The sequence below is a fragment of the Salvelinus namaycush genome, unplaced genomic scaffold (assembly GCF_016432855.1).
Source record: "Salvelinus namaycush isolate Seneca unplaced genomic scaffold, SaNama_1.0 Scaffold46, whole genome shotgun sequence".
In the NCBI taxonomy this organism is placed as follows: Eukaryota; Metazoa; Chordata; class Actinopteri; order Salmoniformes; family Salmonidae; genus Salvelinus; species Salvelinus namaycush.
In genome coordinates, this window is record NW_024061153.1 from 454,740 (window position 1) to 471,780 (window position 17,041).

Consider the following 17,041-nt stretch of genomic DNA (forward strand, 5'->3'; position numbering starts at 1 on the left):
CCTGAGACCATTCATGTGTGGGGTTGCATCTTAGCCAAGGGTGTGGGCTCACTCACAATGTTGCCTAGGAACACAGCCATGAATAAAGAATGGTACCAACACATCCTTTGAGAGCAACTTCTCCCAACCATCCAGGAACAGTTCGGTGACGAACGATGCCTTTTCCAGCATGATGGAGCACCTTGCCGTAAGGAAAAAGTGATAACTAAGTGGCTCGGGGAACAAAACATCAATATTTTGGGTCCATGGCCAGGAAACTCGCCAGACTGTAATCCCATTGAGAACTTGTGGTCAATCCTCAAGAGGTGGGTGGACAAACAAAAACCCACAAATTCTGACAAACTCCAAGCATTGATTATGCAAGAATGGGCTGCCCTCAGTCAGGATGTGGCCCATAAGTTAATTGACAGCAGGGCGGATTGCAGATGTCTTGAAAAAGAAGGGTCAACACTGCAAATATTGACTCTTTGCATCAACTTCATGTCATTGTCAATAAAAGCCTTTGACACTTATGAAATGCTTGTAATTATACTTCAGCATTCCATAGTAACATCTGACAAAAGTATCTAAAGACACTGAAGCAGCAAACTTTGTGGAAATTAATATTTGTGTCATTCTCAAAACTTTTGGCCGCGACTGTAGGTCGCATTCTGTATCATACAGCTTTGAAAGTTATATATTTAGAACTGTTTCGTTTTTTGTGTTCTGACTTGTAAAACAGAATGAATAAATAAGTAATGTAAATATTAGTAATTACCAGTAAACTCTACAACATTTGATTTAAAATCGCACCAAGATTGTTAAAACTGGCCTTAGGTTATTGAGGGATCTGATTAGGATTTACCCTCGTAGCAATGCCGTTTTATCATGTGGAGGTTTCATTCGGGTCTCTATTTTAAAAAACACACTTTCTTTGGCAGGAGAAAGACCAGACTCAGAGGAACCAGAGCCACGGACGTCCAAACCAGCAAGAAGACACCAGTACAGTACTTTCTATAGATTTTTGAAGACCCCTAAACAATTTAGAGAAATAAAAAATGGTTTGACCATTAAGCAAAAACAAGCCTGTTTTGAGGCTGAATATATCCCAAAATAGGAAAGTCACAGTCATAGCTCACACATGCTCTGTTCCAGTGTGCCCATACCTATAATTTGAGACCATTTTTGGAAAGTTTTGAGCTTTTTTCGATTTTTAAACACCCCCAGACAATTTAGACAAATAGGCCATGATTTCAACATACAGTAAAAACAACCTTGGTTTGAGGCTGAACGTACAGCCAAAACAAGCCAGTTTTGAGGGTGCATAGATCCGTGATCATAGATCAGTGATGTATCACACATGCTCTGTTCCAGTGTGACTAGAGCTATACTTTGAGACCATTTGTGTAAACATTGGAGCTTTTTTGAGATTTTAGACATCCGCAGACTAATTTGAAAAACAAACCTGAATTGAATTTTCAGCAAAGAAATTCACATTTTTGAGCGTGCATAGATCCATAAATTGGACAGTCACAGTGATGTATCACACATGCTCTGTTCCAGTGTGACTAGGTCTCTAATTTGAGACCATTTTTGTAAACATTTGAGCTTTTTTACCGTCCCACATATCCCAGAGAGGTTTTAAGTATTAACTTCATTACATGTACTTATTGTGCATTCACTGTGTTACAGAAAACAAAGAAGGATCCCTATTGTGTGCAGATTTTGCATGAAGAACCAGGAAAACATATCTATACATCTCAGCAGAGTCTGCATGAAGACAGAATCAAAACAAAAGATTGATCAGGAAGTTCGTAATTCCCGCGACTCCATGATAGAGCATCTTTGGCATGGCAGGATTATTGACTACAGAATACTCAGCTGTATTGTGACACAACAGGACGCACTCCAACCTCTGATTAAGAACCGTGAACAAATGGGTCATTTTGTTACGAACAAGCCAGAAGCCAAACTAATAACTGGGTAAGCTACTATTTTGCACTGATAAAATAATATATGTGCAAGTTATATGCTATTGGAACTCATTTGAACTGTTGTCCAATTATGTTTGATTGTAAAATAATATAAATGTTTTTGTTAATCTGTATGATATTTCAGCCAAGTGGAAGTGGCTCAAGTGTTGGCACCAACTACAGATGAAAATATAGATGAAGAATCAGACGTCAACATGGAAGATGACCAGTCGGCGCTGTACCAACCGTAAGTAAATACAAATAGAAATCATTTTCATTAACAAGTACTACGTATAAGTATATAAGCAAACATGGATGTATTTTATTTATTCTAATCTGCATACCAAATATTTTCTAGACCATTGAACCAGGTATGGGACACCAAACTGAGAAAGGTGATGCAAAGCAGTGGTTTATACCAAAAGCACCCTCTGGATTGTGATCTGCTGGCTGGATTTGGGAAATATCTCCGTGACGACAACAAAATTCCCAATTTCAAACAGGAGGTATGTACAGAGATGTTACTTTAATTTAACTGTTTACATATTTTAATGAGAATTAATAGATTTTAAAGTAGTTATTAACTATGTAATTAATATTATTTTCATGTACAGGTTGCAAATGTGTCAAGGTTTTTGTTTTACATGGACTCAAACAAACCATCGCTGGATTTTGTTAATAACTTGGAAAAAAGCAGATCATTTTTTACCAAGCTTGCAGACATCGGACAGAAGAAGCAAACCATTGCCAACTACATGAAGAATTTGAAGAGATTTATTCGCTACAACATCACCACTACAAGCCTTATTCAGACAGACAGAGCCGTGTTTGAGCAATGCAAGCATTTCCTCCTATGCTTGAATGAACTGCAGAAGTCCATGAGCAAGCAGGTGTCTCAGGAAACTACTGGGAAAAGGTATATATTTCCAATTGATCCTCACAGAATTGTATTTTATTTTAAATAAGTGTGTATTATCAACGTTCTTAAAATAATGTATGTATTAATGTTTTTCTGCAGATACATACAGATGGTGTCAGTTGCGAAGACACCAAAAGAATGTTGGGAAATTTTGAGGGTGGCGAAGAACGAATTTCTGTGTATCATTGGGAAGGCCATGAATGAAGAATCCTTGCTGGAAACTGAACAACTGCATGTTCTGTACTACCTTGAGTCTCTGCTCATGCTCAAACATCTCCAAAGGGCTGGAGTGATCAAACATTTGACCGTAAGTTAACTAATGTCATAAATTTGCTATAATGTTGAATTGTATTTGCTTCTTTGGCATTTGTTTTATTAATATGTCACTGTTCCAATTGCAGCTGAGCGAATGGCTCTCGAGGAGCGCGTGCAAGTTGCCAGATGGTGAGAATTGGACTGTCGTCGGTGTTAAGAAGCACGAAACAGCAACGCAGCAAGTTGCAACCATTTTGTTAGATGAGGAGGAACATGCAGTAAGTATATTTACTACAATCTGTTATTGTGAATGTGATTTAATACAGGATCCGGGATCCTCCTCATCAGAAACGCTGACTAGCATAGCCTAGCCTAGCGCCACAGGGAATATCATATAATATATTTTCATGAAATCACAAGTCCAATACAGCAAATGAAAGATAAACATCTTGTGAATCCAGCCAACATGTCCGATTTTTAAAATGTTTTACAGCGAAAACACAACATATATTTATGTTTGCTCACCACAATAGCCCAAAACACAACGGCAGTTTTGCACCGCAAAGATAGCTTTCACAAAACCCACAAATAGAGATAAAATTAATCACTAACCTTTGAACAACTTCATCAGATGACAGTCTTATGACATCATGTTATACAATACATTTATGTTTTGTTCGAAAATGTGCATATTTATAGCTACAAATCTGGGTTTTACATTGCAGCCATGGTCACAAATGGCACCAAAATGTCTGGAGAAATTTTAGACAGCCACGTAATCTAACAGAAAAACTCATCATAAACTTTGCTGAAAAATACAAGTTGCATATATAATTAAAGATACACTGGTTCTTAATGCAACCGCTGTGTTAAATTTAAAAAAAAAAAAAAAATACTTTAGTACAAAGCACAGCATGCAATAATCTGAGACAGCGCTCAGCCATTCTCCGCCATGATGGAGTCCAAAGAGTCCACAAAAATACGAAATTACATCATAAATATTCCCTTACCTTTGATGATCTTTCATCAGAATGCAGTGCCAGGAATCCTAGTTCCACAATAAATCGTTGTTTTGTTTTAGAATGTCCATTTCTTCTGTTGAATTAGCAACTTTGGCTAGCATAGTGGAGCTCACGTGTCCATGAAGATTTTACGCATGAACGAAAAATTCAAAAAGTCATAATAATAGTCGAATAAACTGGTCAAACTCAGTTGAGAATCCATCTTTAGGATGTTTTTCAGAAATCAATCCAATAACTTCCCAGACGGAGCATTTCTTCGTGTCTACCTAATGCATTGCAGAAAACGATATGACAAACCGAAGTGCGTAGCCAAGTACTACTAATATGGCTGACCTCTCACTCCAACGAGTCCCATCCGGTCCCAGGAAAGGCTAGAGACTTCATTCCACGTTCTACTGCCTGTTGACATCTAGTGGAAGGCGTGTGAAGTGCATACAGATCCATAAATAAAAGACAATTGAATAGGCAATGCCTTTCACAGAGACCCATTTCAGAATTTTCACTTCCTGTTTGGAAGTTTGCCTGCCAAATGAGTTCTGTTTTTCTCACAGATATAATTCAAACAGTTTTAGAAACTTCAGAGTGTTTTCTATCCAATAGTAATAATAATATGCATATCATATAATCTAGGACAGAGTACGAGGCCGTTTAAATTGGGCACGATTTTATCCAGAAGTGAATCGGGTTCCCCCTATTTACATGTATTAATGTTGTCTATATTTTCAGTGGTTCGATGTGTACTACCGACATGTTCGACCAGCTTTTCTTAAAAACTCTGATGACATGCAAGAAGATGAGAGATTCTTCATTTCCACAACCGGGAAACCCATCTACAACCCATCCAATGACCTACAAAGGTTTCATGCAAAGTAAGTACACCACTGTTAAGGAGAACACTGTTTAATCATTCCACAATACTTTTTTTGACAGTACAGTTTTCTGAAACCAAACTGTTTTTCTTGTTCTTTCATCAGATACAACTTGCCCAACATCACGAGCCAGGTAGCAAGAAAAGTTTTTGAGACAAATACCAAAGCCAGCTTCACAGACCAAGAGATGTCCCTTGTTGCTGACTACTTGGCCCATACAACTGCTACAACTAAAAAGCATTACCGCTTGAAGACAACAGTCAATGCCTGCATGGAAATGAAGCTGATCTCCAAAGTTGCCATGTCCATTGAATCTGAGTAAGTATTTACACAAATTATATAAATTACACTTTACATTGTCTTGTAAATGCTGCTACATATAGATACAAATGTGTTATGTTCCCTTTTTCAAGTAGTGAGACTGCAGGCCCCTCCTGTGCAAGCACAAGGAGAAAAGGAGCATTGTCCAGCAGCAAAAAGTTGGATGAGGCACAGACCTTGAAACTCTTCTATGAACACTTCCCTGTCACAATTGATGGACAATCAATCAAGACGAAGGACAGACGACTGATTGCAGGAACGTATGAGAGATACTGCTATGACAAGTGGAGAAGCCAGCAAGAGAAAATGAGACGTGATTATGTGATCGGTATGAAGCAGCTAAAATACACTAAACTAAATACAATTTTGTTATATTATATATTACAAAAATGTACTTTATTTAGTCAGTAAATAAAGTACTACTTGATAAGGGCTTCTACTATTGAATAAATGAAATTATTAATAACACTTATTTTTTGGTTACAGCGCACTTCCCCAGAAGACAGCCCACTGCAAGTCAAGTAGAGAGATACATTGAAAGGCAGAACTGGGAGAAGAACAAAGTGAAAGTGGAGAATGTCCTTTGTTACTGGCAACCTTCAATTAACACTGACACACCAAAAGACAACAAGGCAATTAAGAAGCTGGTGAAGTCCCAGAAGTGGAAAGGACTGTACATTGCCACTGACCCTGATAAAGGAAAAAAGGTCATGACGACACGTCCATTTGCTAAAGGGGAAGTTGTCTGTGACTACCACGGTCTCCCACTCTCAGGGAAGCAGGGGAAAGAATTGTTGGAAGCAACAGATAATGACGAGATGGGGTTCCTTTACTTCTACAAGGAATCGTCAGGGAAAACGTACTGTATAGATGCAAAGACTGTGCCCTGCCCTTGCCACCCAGAGATGGACACAATTGGACGTAGGATAAATCATTCCAGAAAGAGAAGCAACATAAAGGGTCAGCTTCAGCAATTAGAAGAGGATGGCCACGTGTGGAACATCATCCTTTTCATTGCCCTACGAGACATTCAGGTGCAACAAGAACTGTTATTTGACTATGGGCTGTCAAGAAAATCTTTTGTTGGAGAAGGAGAAGATTTGGAATGGCTTGACAACTAGGTCCGTCAGCTTGAAATCTGATGGGTCTCAAAACAACCCCCCTTGGGTGGTGCTGTGGCGGAGATAAGAGAGTGACCTTTGGAAGTGATCTTCCCAGCCTGTCAACATTTCGTTTTCTTCTGTTGTTATACATATTGAAAGAGAATGTGCAATATTAAATAATAGATCATCACACACACACAAACATGGCTTCATCGTTGTTCACAGTTTATTCATAGTTTCTCACCATTTTTAATTATCGCTTATGATCATAGTTTGAATATAGTTGGCCATAGTTTCTAATCATAGTTTCTAAATGTACTTTCTAATTGTATTTTCTAGTCTGAGAAGTTTTGGTACAATAATAAAGTCAAATGCAACCGAACAGGCCAGAAGCAATTGTTTGTCCCTGTAGTTTTGAATGTTTCCCTGTCAGAAAATTTGAGAGGCTAAGAGAATGACCTTTGGAGGTGAACTTCCCAGGATGTCAACATTTCGTTATCTTCTGTTGCAGAGGGGAGGGGCAGTTCAGTGAGCTGGAGCCTTTGATTGCCCTGCCTCTGGGAGCCTGTCAGATATGTTCAAAATATCAGTAAGATATATCTGTAAAATATTTTGACCTACAAACATACTTCTTCTATTTGGAGAGTTTTTTTTTAAACCATTCAGGGATCTACTATCAAACAGTCAAGAAATCATTAAAAGATTAATGTTTACACTGCTCCACTGCTGTGACAAGTGGAGAAGCCAGCAAGAGGAAAGGAGATGATTTATGTGATTGGTAAGGTGCACCTAAAATACAGTAAACTGAATACAATTTTGTTGTATTAGGTATTACGAAAATGGGCCATGATTTGAACGTACAGTAAAAACAAGCTTGTTTTGAGGCTGCATAGATCCATAGATTGGACAGTCACAGTGATGTATCACAAATGCTCTGTTCCAGTGTGACTAGACCTATATTTTGAGAGCATTTTGGGAAAGTTTTGAGCTTTTTTCCATTTTTAAACATCCCCAGACATTTACACCCTCTTCCCCAGAATTTCAAGGGCCTGGACTCACCGGGCTCACCGGACGCCGCCGGAACCGCGATGCTTTCCAGGGCTTGGGCCTCTCTCTCGGGGCGAACCCATTCCAGGGCGCCCTGCCCTTCACAAAGAAAAGAGAACTCTCCCCGGGGCTCCCGCCAGCTTCTCCGGGATCGGTCGCGTTACTGTACTGGACGCCTCGCGGCGCACATCTCCGCCACTCCGGATTCGGGGATCTGAACCCGACTCCCTTTCGGTTGGCCGGGGGCGACGGAGGCCATCGCCCCTCCCTTCCGAACGGCGTTCGCCCATCTCTTAGGACCGACTGACCCATGTTCAACTGCTGTTCACATGGAACCCTTCTCCACTTCGGCCTTCAAAGCTCTCGTTTGAATATTTGCTACTACCATCAAGATCTGCAACCGCGGCGGCTCCACCCGGGCCCGCACCCTAGGCTTCCGTTCTCACCGCAGCGGCCCTCCTCCTCATACATGTGACATTTAAAAATAAAAAATGTTTTTTATTCTACAATAACCTTTACCCCCTCCTTTTGGGAATGTCTCCTCACTTCCAGTAGAATAGCTTTCATAAAGATGTATCCAAAGGAGCAATAGAGTTGGAGAACATGCGCCCGTTTATTTTGTTCTCTTTGAGGTCCATTTTCTCCGAAACCTAAACCTAACCCGCCAGAGCCCTGTTCTCCTATTGAACAAACTGCTATCTTGAAATGTTGAAAAAGTTGTGTTCATAGGAAGCATGGGCGGTTTTCTCTCAAGACAAAAAAGTAGGCCCAAAATGAGGCCTGACCTAAATTTAAGGTGATTTTGGGTAACAGCGGCCAATCCGTTGAGGCTAGAAACACAATTAAACCACAGGAATGTTTTTGAGGTCCTCCATATATTCTCTGACCATGTGAAATGAACCCTTAACAGTGAATAAATTCCAAAATGTACCTTCTCTCTTTACTGCTAGGTCCATCTGCTTGAAATCTAATGGGACACAATACTATCCATTAACATGTTTGGTTCTAAATATTAGAGTAAGAACTTGACGGACAAATATTCTCAGAACCCAACAAACCTCTCTTTAAAAATTCAAAAACTGTCATTTCTGTAATATGTTTAGCCATGCAAGTTTGACTGAAAATGTCAGGTCCTCACGGGTAATTGAATGATTTGCCTTGCAAAATCACCTACAATGACAGCTCATCAGGCTACTATAAGGATTACCTTTACTGATTTAAGCTATGGACCTGGAGCCACAGGAAAGGCTTAAATTGTCCCTGTAGTTTGAATGTTTCCCTGTCAGAAAATTGTTGATAGGCTAAGAGAATGACCTTTGGAGGTGATCTTCCCAGGATGTCAACATTTCATTATCTTCTGTTGCAGAGGGGAGGGGCAGTTCAGTGAGCTGGAGCCTTTGATTGCCTTGCAGAGGGGAGCCTGTCAGATATGGTCAAAATATCTGTAAGATATATCTGTAAGATAATTTGTGATACAAACATACTTCTATTTGGAGAAGGTTTTTTTTCCCATTCAGGGATCTACTATCAAACAGTCATGAAATCATAAATAAATGAATGTCTACACTAAAGTATGTGGATTTGGTGGACTTTCTAACCTTAAAGGGCCAAGAACCAAAGTACAAATGCCAATGAAGTCCCTGCTCAGCCCTGATCCTTTAATTTTTTTAAATTCTGGTCTCTTCTAAAGTTCCGGCCTTTCTAGGGAGTTTTTCCTAGCCACCATGCTTCTACACCTGCATTGCTTGCTGTTTGGGGTTTTAAGCTGGGTTTCTGTACAGCACTTTGAGAAATCAGCTGATGTGAGAAGGGCTTTATAAATAAATTTGATTTGAGTCAATGCCATGTCTGTTGTCTTTTGTCATAGAGAGAGAGAATCTATTTCATAAAGGTATCCATTAAGATAGGGAGAGAGTGTGTACATTCTAGGCCCAGAATGAAGCCTGACCTAAATTTAAGGTGCTTTTGGGTTACAGCAGCCAAACCGTGGAGGCTAGAAACACAATTCAACCACAGGAATGCTTGGGAGGTCCTCCTTATTTACTCAGACCATTTGAAATGAACCCTTAACAGTGAATCAATTCCTAAATGTGCCTTAGTTCTCTCCCCTTAGGAATACATTGCCTGCGGCTCGAAATTCAACTGGATGACTGAGTGGGTTAGGGTTACCCTAGAAAACTATCATCAATAACAACTAATCAGGCTACTATAAGGATTACCTGTGTTGTTTTTCAGCTTCCTGGAGCAACCGGAAGTGGTTAAGTTGACCCTAAAAGAGGTATTCAACCCTATGAAAATCAATCAGTTTTTAACATAAAGACTTGAAACTCAGGATTATGTAAACGGGTGTCCCAGTGAGGAAATGTGTTTAATTGTAGCTTCCTGTGACAACCGGAAGTGCCTTACATTGAGGTCATAGGTGCTGTTTTGAGGGGTTAAAAAGGTCACATCTTTCCAAAATGTCATATGTGTGATTAGGCAACCCTCATGAACTGATACATACAAGACTGATAATAGGACTTCACTGCTACTTCCTATCTGGTAATAGGACTTCACTGCTATTTCATGGTTTTGATGTCTTCATATATTATTCTACAATGTATAAAATAGTGAAAATAAAGAAAAACCCTTGAATGAGTAGATGTGTCCAAACTTTTGACTGGTTCTGTATCCTTATGCTACTGTCACATAACATAATACAATGTCAGTGTCAGTATCCTTAGATGCTGTGGGAATGTGTTATATTGTGTGCATGTACCCCTTGTTGATATTCCTTAACATCTTAGATACTAGTACATTAGTAGTACATAACAGTGTAATAGTCTAGTACTACAGTACGGTCCTGTCTTGACGTTTGAAACTAAAAAGTTTATTGTCAGAACCAGCTTTTTGGACATGTGTAGTATATAAAATATCAGGGACTCCTTGATTCACCAAAGGTTCTTGTTCTCTACAGTTTAACATAAACTGTATTTACCTCCCCTCTAAAAACATACTTTTGGATTATAAACATGTCAATAAAAAAAGATGACTAAAGTATCTTGACATGTCATATACATCGTAACCCAAGGGTGGTCAAATTGTTGTTCAAATGTTGCATATAAAATCTTTAGTTCCTAGGCATTGTTTTATATGCTAGAATGTCTAATAAACAACTATATTGTATACGTTAACAATATTGTTTTGTCAAAATAAACTGCTTCCTGCATCTGTATGCAGACGATACAGTTGTGTACTATATTGCCCACCCTGCTGATCAGTCTCTATCTGAACTACAGTATGCTGTCATTATTTTACAGAAAACCTTTATTGACCTTATATTGTTATTGAATCTGTGTAATACTAAATATATGGTATATTTTTTTCTACCCACAGATGCGTACGTCATAAACATGACGGGGACGAAGCCCAAAGCAAACACGTATATTTTACACGAGGCTGTAACCCAAACAATGAGCGAGGTGTAAACCTCTAATAAATACACGGGACGAGACCCATAGTAACAATACACGGGACGAGACCCGTAATGACAATACACGGGACGAGACCCGTAATGACAATACACGGGACGAGACCCGTTACAACAATACACGGGACGAGACCCGTAATGACAATACACGGGACGAGACCCGTAATGACAATACACGGGACGAGACCCGTAATGACAATACACAGGACGAGACCCATAGTAACAATACACGGGACGAGACCCGTTACGACAATACACGGGACGAGACCCGTTACGACAATACACGGGACGAGACCCGTAATGACAATACACGGGACGAGACCCGTAATGACAATACACGGGACGAGACCCGTTACATCAATACACGGGACGAGACCCGTAATGACAATACACGGGACGAGACCCGTTACAACAAGACCCGGTACAACAATACAAAAAAAACTAAGTATATGTTGTTTTCTAGATTGTACAAAAATAATTCTAATGATTGAAGTGTGTGTACCTTGTATGGTGTATCTGACGTTAACCTGTCTTTTAAAAACCATATTGATGAGTTAGTTAAGATGCTGAGTTGGTGTTTTAGGCTGGGTTTCTGTCTAGATGTTAAGCTGTCTTTTAAAAACATATTGATGAGTTAGTTAATTAAGATGCTGAGTTGGGGTTTTAGGCTGGGTTTCTGTCTAGACGTTAAGCTGTCTTTTAAAAACATATTGATGAGTTAGTTAATTAAGCTGCTGAGTTGGGGTTTTAGGCTGGGTTTCTGTATAGACATTAAGCTGTATTTTAAAAAGATATTGATGAGTTAGTTAATTAAGATGCTGAGTTGGGGTTTTAGGCTGGGTTTCTGTATAGACATTAAGCTGTCTTTTAAAAACCATATTGATGAGTTAGTTAATTAAGATGCTGAGTTGGGGTTTTAGGCTGGGTTTCTGTATAGACATTAAGCTGTCTTTTAAAAACCATATTGATGAGTTAGTTAATTAAGATGCTGAGTATGAAAAGGGTCTTCTTCTATAGAAATAGGTCAGGCCTCTTGCTTAATAGTACAAAGCAGATCATTCAATCGATGTTCTTACTGGTCCTAGACTATGGTGACATCATCTATATGAATACAGCTGCCACTTCATTAAAAGCCATTAGATGCATTTGACCATAATGCACTTTGTTTTATTCTGGGTACAGGTTCAGTACACCTCCCTGCATTCTCCATCAGGAAGTAGGCTGACCCTCTTTGTGGTCACGTAGGTCCATTCATTGCTCTCTTTGCATTTATAAATCTCTTTGACAGTAACTCCCTCTGTAGCTAACATCTACAATAACCATTAGAGGTAAGAGTTGGTGTTATCATATACAGTCTCAGGGATGGCTAGCTCTGGGAATTCCTTTGGTCTGTACAGTTAGGTAAATCAGCTCTTAGCACCTTACTTGTGGAATAATCTCCAAACTTCTCTAAAAGTTGATGTTTTGGTGCCTCTAGGTTAATTCAGACTGCTGATTGAGGACCGGTTACAATTTACTTACAAAACCTTTAAAGGAGTTCATGAAACCATTCAGTCATGGATGTATGTAAACATATTTACCAGGTATTGCTTGTTACAGAAGACTACTGTTGTACATTGAATAGCCATTCATCACTGTTACACCTCCTTGACGTGATGGTTTTCTATGTCTGTACATAGTGTGAATAGTGGTTTCCAAAAAGTTATTTCTCCCTAAACACGAATGTTAAATGACCTTTATGATCTTTTGTACCACTATTACTTTGGGGTTCTAATCCCCCTCTGTCAACATCCACACACACATCTTTAACATTCATGAACCTTCACTATCTTCATCCCTAAACTAGCAACAATAACTATTGTCTATTGTTATTCTCAATGACCTTCCTGGCCATATGAAAGCCAAGCTAAATACAATGTTTTCATGTCTTTGATTATGCAAACATTTGTTTATTAGATTATATTTCTCATTAAGAATAATGTTGTTTTAATTCTATATGGGTCACGCCTTGCTTTCGTCAGGTGTTCTCTTAATGGTCAATAATTTTAATTCGAATATAGCAATGATGCTCTCTCCTCAATCACTTCCAGTGCCTTTGGAAAGTATTCAGACCCCTTGACTTTGTCCACATTTTGTTATGATGTCTTATTCTAAAATGGATTAAATAAAACTATTTCCTCAGAAATCTACACACAATACCCCATAATGATAAAGCGATAAAAGGTTTTTATAAATTTTGCAAATATATTTAAAACAAAAAATAGAAAACCTTATTAACGTAAGTATTCAGACCCTTTGATATTAGATGTGAAACTGAGCTCAGGTGCATCCTGTTTCCATTGATCAGACTTGAGATGTTTCTACAACTTGATTGGAGTCCACTTGTGGTAAATTCAATTATTATTTGGTTATTGTGTGTAGATTCATGAGGGAAAATTTTAAGTAATACATTTTAGAATACGCTGTAATGTAACAAAATGTGGAAAAAGTCAAGGGGTCTGAATACTCTCCGAATGCACTGTACAAACTTCACATTGAATATTCACCCCACTTTTGAAAAGCTCCATGAGGAAGAAAGGATTCCCAGATGATCTTTTAGATGTTCTGTCTGCAGGATGTTTTGGGTTGATGTCTGTTGGAGAGGGAAGGGGCAGTTGAGTGAGCCTCTGTCTTTTATTGCCCTGCCTCTGGGAGCCTCTCAGCTTGTGACATGATGAGAGAGAGTGAGAGAGGGCCTACCTGTAAGATATTTTGTGCTATAAACGTACTTCTGTTTGAAGAGGTTTTTGACCATTCAGGGACATAATCTTTAATTTATATTCTACTTTTAGTTTTTCAAGGTTTCTGATTGTCGCTGTTTTTCTGTTTTTCGCTTCCAAAATCACACTGTTAATAGAAAAACAACAACATTGGATGTTCTAAGTCCACAACAATAATTAAACCACATCAGGAGACCACTTTTGAAGTCTGAGAAAAATATTTGAGATATCTGAGAAGATATTTTCATTTTTTGGGTGTAGATAACGACAACTTGCAGGCAAGGTTCAGAATAACTATGGCAAAAATGAATACAAATTATACCACCAGATGAGCCTTGGTCAATTTAGCTAGGAATATGCCATCCTCTTCAATCTGTCACCTAATCCTGCCTATTGGGCAGACCAGCCCTGGAGGAAAGTATTGGCTGTAAGAAGGAAGAGAAAACATAACAGCTGGTTGTTTTTAAATTACTTCTTATGACATTGCTTGCCAGAATAAACATTGTAATGGGGATTTTTTCCCAGTCTGCGTTACCTACTCCAGGCAGCAGACGGCGATGTGAGTCTTTCAGTTGATGGTTCTTGTGTGACGTATAATATAGTGGACGGGACGGGAGACTTCTTCAACAGCGACAAAAGGCTTCTGATTCACCCACCGCGGTGGTTTGCTAGCGAACATAAAACCGAAACGTTTAAGATCTTTAGACCAATCTTGTGTATTTTACTCTTAGTGTTTAGAACATCATTCTGTTTACGAATCTACTTGTTCATTTAAACGCAATTTGCTTATTACATTAGCAAATGTGTTACATTGGTACTGCACTAGGCTAATCTCCAGGAGCATTTTTTATTTGTATTTATTTCACCTTTATTTAACCAAGTAGACTAGTTGAGAACAAGTTCTCATTTACAACTGCGACCTGGCATGAGCTCACTAAACTAGACGGAGAAAGAAGCTCTGATGAAAGGAGAGGAAGAAGCTTTCAGGATGAAAAATGAGGAAGAGGAGGCTATCTCATTGAAAGAAGAGGACGATATTACAGTGAAAGAGGAAGATGGGAAAGAGGTTGTCAGAGTGGAAGAGGAGGAGGTAGAAGCTTTCAGAATCAAAAAGGAGGAAGATGCCATAACATTGAAAGAAGAGAATGTAGTGAAAGAAGAGGAAGAACCTTTTGGAGTAAAAGAGGAAGAGGAGGCTATCTCAATAAAAGAGGAGGAGGACGTTTTAGGAGTGAAAAGGGAGGAGGCTGAAGATCCGTTTAACTCCAGTGAGTTCTGTCTTAAAAACAGGGGCACAAACTATGCCGTTGTTGAACTAATGTGGGGTTTTTAAGGGGCATTCTAAATCAAATTTATTTATATATAAGGGACATTCTACTGAAGTTCTACACATGAATATGTTGTTCAGTACTGTAGAAATTGTTAAAAGATCGATCTGCCATTGGTGCATATATTTTTGGGACTTTTAAACGAGATATATTGAATTCTCCAGGTGGTCTATATTAAAGTACACTTCATCTAAAATAACAGGCATAAACTTAAAATATCAAAGGGACGTAAAAGGCTCTTAGTGTTGTGACTCTTTCACATTTACAACACAAACAATATTTGACAAAATCATGATGAAAGTGGTCATTTTAGGCCGTTTTTATACATGTTCATGCCTCTTGTAAGACTCTATGATTGTAATAGATGGTCATAAGTTTACCATCTGTTTGATGTTCTCATTCATACAGGAGAGAGACATGACTATTGTGGATCCTCTGGGGAGCCTCAACAACATCCTGATGCTGACGAGGCAGAGAAGAGTCTCTCCAGATCAGAACACCAGATGGTACAGCTTGGTTTGGTCTAGCATACAGCTTGCTCTATCTGGGTCTGGGCTGCGTTTCTGTAAAGCACTTTATGACTACAGTGACATCAGCATCCATAATGATATATGTCTGTGTCCCCTCTTTATGGTTACCAGGACAACGCTAGCCCTTCCTCCCTCCCGGAGTCCCCGTGTCGTGCCTCTCCCGGTAGCGCCTTACTCCTGGGTATGAAGAGGTTGTCTGTGCTGCTGGTGGACTGCAGGAAAACAACGGGGCTGAGTGGAACTGTGAGAGGAGGAGGAGAGAAGAAAGGATCAGATTTGACACATCAAAGTAAGTGCTGTAGTTTAGTTCGAACAAATACAATAGATCTGCCCACTTGTATTTGTTACCAGGACAACCAGCAGAGTTATGTTAGTTGACAGGAAGATGGACTGGTGGATATGGATGTTATGAATATCATAACACTGAAAAAGGATTCTGCCATTGAAAAGAGAGAAACCAATAGACCATATAAAACCTTGGTGAAAGTTAGCTTTAGAGAGAAAGTTTCAAGATGATCTGATGTAAGGTGAATGTGTAAAAGTATAACTTTAGTCCGTCCCCTCGCCCCGGCACGGGCGCGAACCAGGGACCCTCTGCACACACCAACAACAGTCACCCACGAAGCATCGTTACCCATCGCTCCACAAAGGCCGCGGCCCTTGCAGAGCAAGGGGAACCAGTACTTCAAGGTCTCAGAACAAGTGACGTCACCGACTGAAAGGCTATTAGCGCACACCACCGCTAACTAGCTAGCCATTTCACATCCGTTACACATGTTTTACAAAATCTTTCCCTAAAAACATTATGGATGTTACATTGCCTGTCCCAGTCAACCCCCCTATCTTTACAAGACTCTAGAACACACAAACTAAACTCCAGACACTTCAATGTGGTCTGTATTGCTTCATTAACATCTGATCTACACAACAAATGTATTGTTTAAAACAAACTCTGTAAGCCTTTTCTAAAAGCCATGAAATATGTATAAATGAAAAGCATTTTTTGTGAGACTTGGCCTCCGTCTCTGTAATGGACAAAATTAATTTCATTTCCTACTTTATCAGGTCAAGTGAAGGCTGAACTCCAACATAGACTTTAAAGAACATTGTTTCATTTGGAAATTACTAACTTTTTTGACATCAATGTGCTGCTAACAGTTTAGCTTCCTCCTCTGTCCCCATACTTGGCTCAAACTAGTGATCCTCTGCTTCTCAACACACGTGACCGTCCTCCTTGACATTGAACCGATTGAAGATATGCAAAAGGTACCTGTTGGTTATCTCCATCTGTGACGTTTCAAGCTCGCTATGGAGTGAGTTTACGGCCCGTTCTCACCCCTGTTACACATGTTCAGTTTGACTTTCCCACGGAATCGACCATATATGAATGCTGCCCTGCATCCCCAACATCAATTACTGTTGTTGTTTACGCTCCGGTACCGCTTGCCGTGTGGTACCGCTTGCCGT

General features: G+C 39.4%; 1 protein-coding gene and 1 pseudogene across 1 annotated transcript; both read left to right on the forward strand.

Moving 5' to 3' along the window:
• Positions 1 to 17,041, forward strand: part of LOC120041403 — a 173,977-nt pseudogene that overhangs the window by 86,593 nt on the left and 70,343 nt on the right.
• On the forward strand, positions 1,678 to 6,815 carry LOC120041404. Its single transcript, XM_038986360.1, has 10 exons — positions 1,678 to 1,962; positions 2,098 to 2,199; positions 2,311 to 2,458; positions 2,567 to 2,868; positions 2,971 to 3,178; positions 3,273 to 3,404; positions 4,875 to 5,017; positions 5,123 to 5,335; positions 5,431 to 5,666; positions 5,825 to 6,815. Exons 1-10 carry the CDS (start codon positions 1,709 to 1,711, stop codon positions 6,457 to 6,459), a joined length of 2,373 nt encoding a protein of 790 aa, XP_038842288.1. The 5' UTR covers positions 1,678 to 1,708; the 3' UTR covers positions 6,460 to 6,815.

What these genes read in the sequence shown, in the direction of transcription:
- LOC120041404 (XM_038986360.1), top strand. Translation starts at nt 1,709, where the DNA reads ATGAAGAACCAGGAAAACATATCTATACATCTCAGCAGAGTCTGCATG. An exon ending in CAGGAAACTACTGGGAAAAG is followed by an intron (nt 2,869 to 2,970) that starts GTATATATTTCC and finishes GTTTTTCTGCAG; the next exon opens with ATACATACAGATGGTGTCAG. An exon ending in CTACAAAGGTTTCATGCAAA is followed by an intron (nt 5,018 to 5,122) that starts GTAAGTACACCA and finishes TTCTTTCATCAG; the next exon opens with ATACAACTTGCCCAACATCA.